The sequence below is a fragment of the Sprattus sprattus genome (genome assembly GCF_963457725.1).
Source record: "Sprattus sprattus genome assembly, contig: scaffold_157, whole genome shotgun sequence".
Classification (NCBI taxonomy): Eukaryota; Metazoa; Chordata; class Actinopteri; order Clupeiformes; family Clupeidae; genus Sprattus; species Sprattus sprattus.
In genome coordinates this window covers 40,001-45,432 of record NW_027666878.1, presented here as the reverse complement: position 1 = coordinate 45,432, position 5,432 = coordinate 40,001, and the positions used below count along the sequence as shown (strand labels likewise).

The 5,432-nt window shown below is 48.7% G+C and overlaps 1 protein-coding gene across 1 annotated transcript in view; it reads right to left on the bottom strand.

Moving 5' to 3' along the window:
* Positions 1–2,342: 2,342 nt before the first annotated feature.
* The window catches only part of LOC308382581 (pyruvate carboxylase, mitochondrial-like), a gene marked incomplete at both ends in the record, with an annotated part of 27,332 nt that continues 24,242 nt past the window's right edge, over positions 2,343–5,432 (bottom strand). The window contains 1 exon segment of the mRNA XM_080860977.1: positions 2,343–2,522. Within this exon segment, the coding sequence (XP_080717103.1) occupies positions 2,343–2,522 (180 nt within the window).

Below are 5,432 nucleotides of genomic sequence, written 5' to 3'. Positions count from 1 at the left end.
GTGCTTAAATGCTACCAAAGAAAATAAATGAATTCCTTATTATTGTGCCCCAAAATGAACCCCTCGTCGCATAGAGCAGCCAGGAGAACCGCTGTTCAGATCTGCCCTAACATAGCAGTCTGGGCTCTAACACATTTGCCTGTGTGTGTGTGTGTGTGTGTGGGTGTGTCTCTCTCTCTCTCTCTCTCTCTCTCACTCACTCGGTGTGTGTGCAGGGAATCACCAAGAGGGATATAAGACATAAATCTGCCTGCGACCTGCCTTCGTACAGGAAGCGTGTCTCGGATAATTTGTAGTCGAGTTGGAGGTGTGTGTGTGTGTGTGTGTGTGTGTGTGTGTGTGTGTGTGTGTGTGTGTGTGTGTGTGTGTGTGTGTGTGTGTGTGTGTGTGTGTGTGTGTGTGTGTGAAGAGGCCTTGCTTTGGGCCGTTTACCTCCACAGATGAGAGATGAGGTTGTGGGAGGCCATGTTAGCCCATAACAAAGCACGCTAAATAGATGACCCATTTCTTCGGAATGAATCAACAGAAACAAATTAGCCCCAGAGCCACTGCTGGCCAACATCCAAACATTAGTTACAACTTTATCGCTCGCCACTGATGGAAGACCCAAATTCGTCTCAGAAACAATCAATCTTCCGAGAGAGGGCTGCTGGGTAATTGGGAGGGGGTAATTTGCGACACACACACACAAGTCTACGTGACGTGACGGTAAGCTGAAAAGCACACAGCTCTGGGGGAGAGCTGGCCGATTTTAAACAAACGATTCAAGCGCCATTTTTCTTTTTTCCTCCAAAGGAGGGTGGATGTGTTTGTCAGCTGTTTGATGTGCAGAGAGAGAGAGAGAGGGAGAGCGAGAGAGAGAGAAAGAAAGAGAGAGAGAAAGAGAGAGTGAAAGAAAGAAAGAGAAAGAGAGAGAGAGAGAGAGAGAGAGAGAGAGAGAGAGAGAGAGAGAGAGAGAGAGAGAGATAGAGAACGATGGAGAAAGAGAATTCACAATGCAGGTAGTCTGCTTGGTCAGAACATCACCAGGAGGAAACTTTCAAGGCCTCCATGGCAACAAGACCATCCTCTCCTATTTAGCCTAAGGCTGAGCACCTCCAGGCTTTTTAACACACACACACACAAATGCACACACACAAACACACTTTCCAGCTGGGTAATGGGGCTAGATAGTGGTTGATTGAAGCTGTAGGGGGTTCTTGTGCGCATACCTGGATGTTAGCTTGATCTACACACTGAACAAATGACTGTACTAGGTCTACACACTGCACAACTCACTGTACTGGGTCTACTCACTGTACTGGGTCTACACAACTCACTGTACTGGGTCTACACAACTCACTGTACTGGATCTACACAACTCACTGTACTGGGTCTACGCACTGCACAACTCACTGTACTGGGTCTACACACTATCCTGGGTCTACACACTGTACAACTCACTGTACTGGGTCTACGCACTGCACTGTACTGGGTCTACGCACTGCACAACTCACTGTACTGGGTCTACACACTATCCTGGGTCTACACACTGTACAACTCACTGTACCGGGTCAACACACTGTACAACTCACTGTACTGGTTACAGCCAGACTTTTGTCCTGGTAGAACTAGTTTAATCAGAGCCCTGTGGTGGGGCTGGCTGGGCTGGTGGTCTCTGGCAGTACTTCATGTTCATGTGTGTGTATGTATGTTTTTATGTTTACTGTATGCACCCATACACCAGAGCAAATTTCAGGTAGGCGTACACCTACTTGACAATAAATCTGTTTCTGATTCTGATTCTGATGTTACTGGATTTCCTGGCATCTCTGTACTCTGCGTAGTAGGTTCTACTAATAGAACTGGTCCCAGCTGTGCTGTGTGCTGCAGGTTTCACTGGGTCCAGTTATACCTTGTGTAGCATTGCTGGCGCCGTCTGCTCTAGATGTTAATGGTTTTACTGGTATTGTCAATTCTAAGATAAATTCTGTGTAGTTGTTTTTACTGGTTCGGTTGGTCTCAGCTCTACTCTGTGCTTCTGGTATAACTGGATTCAGACCGCTTTCAGACTGAACTGAATTACTGGGCTTTGCTGGTTTTGCTGGTCCTAGCTGTACTGGGCTTTGCTGGTTTTGCTGGTCCTAGCTGTACTGGGCTTTGTTGGCCCTAGCTGTACTGGGCTTTGTTGGTCCTAGCTATTCTGGGCTTTGCTGGTCCCAGCTGTACTGGGCTTTGCTGGTTTTGTTGGTCCTAGCTGTACTGGGCTCTGCTGGTCCTAGCTGTACTGGGCTTTGCTGGTTCTAGCTGAACTGGGCTTTGCTGGTCCTAGCTGTTCTGGGCTTTGCTGGTTTGGCTCCTACCTTGGACCTGAAGGGCTCGGGGAAGCCTCCGTGTGGGATGCCAATGTGGCCCTGCAGGAACTCGACCACAGACAGCGGGAAGGACAGCTCGTCGGCCCGCTCCTCCACCTCCGCACGGGTCAGCGAGTTCTGCACCATGAACTGGGCCAGGTCTCCCACGATCTTAGAGGACGGGGTCACCTGGGGGGGCAGAGAGGAGGGGAGGGGGGGGGGGGGGGGGGGGGGGGAAGAGATTCAGTCAGTGGATGTAGTACATGATTCAAAATGTAAAAAAAGAGAAGGGGTTCCCCAGTTCACACACTGGTCATTAGTTCTTTCAGTAAGAGGTCAGTAAAGAGGAGAGACTAACTGACGGAGGGAGGAAGGGGTTTAAAGTGAAGGAGGGGGGGGGGGGGGAGTGAAGGGGGGAGAGGGAAGAAAGAAGTTAGGGGAGAGGGAGAAAATAGACAAGAGAAGAGATGACAGAGAAAGGCAGTGAAGGAGCCAAAGGAGAGTAAAAGGAGAGGAGGATCATCCATCAACAAATATCAGCCAAATAAGGGCCATCGTTCCTGTTGATTAGGAAGGGGGACAGAGAAAGACGAAGAGAGAGAGGAAGAGAAAGAAAGAAAGAAAGAGAGAGAGAGAAAGAAGTTGGAGGAGAGGGAAAAAATAGACAAGAAGCGAGAAAATAACAGAGAAAGTTAATGAAGGAGCCTATAAGCTGAGGCAAACTGGCAGGCATAATAACAATGCCAGCAGAGTGGAAACCAGGATTGTGTGTGTGTGTGTGTCTGTGTGTGTCTGTGTGTGTGTGTGTCTGTGTGTGTGTGTCTGTGTCTGTGTGTGTCTGTGTCTGTGTGTGTCTGTGTCTGTGTGTGTCTGTGTCTGTGTCTGTGTGTGTCTGTGTCTGTGTGTGTCTGTGTCTGTGTGTCTCTGTGTGTGTGTCTGTGTGTGTGTGTCTGTGTGTGTGTGTCTGTGTGTGTGTGTCTGTGTGTGTGTGTCTGTGTGTGTGTGTCTGTGTGTGTGTGTCTGTGTGTGTGTGTCTGTGTGTGTGTGTCTGTGTGTGTGTGTCTGTGTCTGTGTGTGTGTGTCTGTGTGTGTGTGTCTGTGTGTGTCTGTGTGTGTCTGTGTGTGTCTGTGTGTGTCTGTGTGTGTCTGTGTGTGTCTGTGTGTGTGCCTGAGAGAGATACGCTAGAACAGACACTGCACAGGCGACTGCATCGGTGTTGACAGTATTAACAGGAGGCCAAGGGAGAGGAAGAAGGCCAACTATCTTTGATCATTTAATTAAGCCCAGGGAACGAAGGCAGCTAGGCCAGAGCAAGCGCTTACTGATGTCATTGATTGGAGGCAGATCAGACAGTACTGCCGCTCCCAGAGCAGATAAGCTCTCAGCCCTGAGCTCTCAGTAGAGCTTTGTTTTGGCTAGGCATGGCGGTGAGTGGATTTACACACACACACACACACACACACACACACACACACACTTCTCCATACTCTCTATATCTCTGCCTATTTATGTCTTAACCAGGAGATGACACCCACCAACACAAATGGTTACACACACAAGCAGACTAACATACACACTCACACACATTTTTCTTCACATGCTATATCTGCATGTTTATGTCTTTACCATGGCTGTCGTGGAGGCCAAACACGCAGAAAAGGCGTTTATGCAAATCCTACATGTCTGAAATCATAGTTTCCCCCCCTATACACCCTTGGTTTTAACAAGACGAACCACAAACAGACACACAAATAAATATAACTCCTGCTATAACACACGCACACACACACACACACACACACACACACACACACACACACACACACTCATGCGTGTGTGCACATTTTCCCGTTTTCCCATCAATGATAGTAAGATAAACTCTGAGATGGCAGGAGCTTCAGAGAAAGAGTGAAATTAAAACCCCAGGGAGCTAGAAGAGACCGAGGTTAAAAAGAGGACGATGACAGAACCGCTTAAAGACATTTCACCCATGGCTTTTTGCCCTGCTGCGCTGCCTCTGATTGGTCCAGCGCCCCGGGGCCCTAATATCATGATCAGTCTCTTCTCTCCAGTGAAAAGGCATTGATCGAGAGCCTCGCCGTGTGATTATAGGGCACGGCGCACGGCTTCTGCAAGCCATTCAATGACCCGGCATGAGACGCCAGGTGCAATGGGCCCTTGACTCTCGTGGATGTATGTGTCACCCACTAGGACGCGGATGGAGGCTTCCTATTGGCAGCGACGCTGCAGCGGGTCTTACAAGCACACGCTGGCCCAGCTAGAGGAGGTTTCTCAGAGGGTGTTCCGTCAAGCGCTCCTTGACTCTAGTGTGTTTAGGCCTATTGAGGAGTCCAGAATGAGCACACAGGACCAGAACGACAGTAAACGTAGCGCCGCAGACAGTAGACTTATCCATGTACTCGTTTCAAAGCCTCATGCATACATCAGGCTTAGCTGCTCTTTCTGCACTGTGACTGCACTCTTCAGCCTAGCCTTGCCAATTAACATCCATTTTCCTACTAATGGACAGGCTTTTATTTCCATACCCAAGGTCATACAGTGGACATCTCAGAGCAGTCTATGGCTGGTATTATAGAGGAGTGACACATATAGAAATATATGCACATACATATGCATACATACCAAAACACACAAAACTAAAAGTTAAATTCCTTTATCTACAAATGTACATTCATCTCCAGTTTTCCCAATGTTGACTCCCTATGTTGATGGGTTTTCCCAATGTTGACGGGTTTTCCCAATGTTGACTTCCTATCTTCCTTCACTTACACTCTCCTGTGGGCACAGTGTGAGTGTGAGTGTGAGTGTGAGTGTGAGTGTGAGTGTGAGTGTGAGTGTGAGTGTGAGTGTGAGTGTGAGTGTGAGTGTGAGTGTGAGTGTGAGTGTGAGTGTGAGTGTGAGTGTGAGTGTGAGTGTGAGTGTGAGTGTGAGTGTGAGTGTGAGTGTGAGTGTGAGTGTGAGTGTGAGTGTGAGTGTGAGTGTGAGTGTGAGTGTGAGTGTGAGTGTGAGTGTGAGCGTGAGCGTGAGCGTGAGCGTGAGCGTGAGCGTGAGCGTGAGCGTGAGCGTGAGCGTGAGCG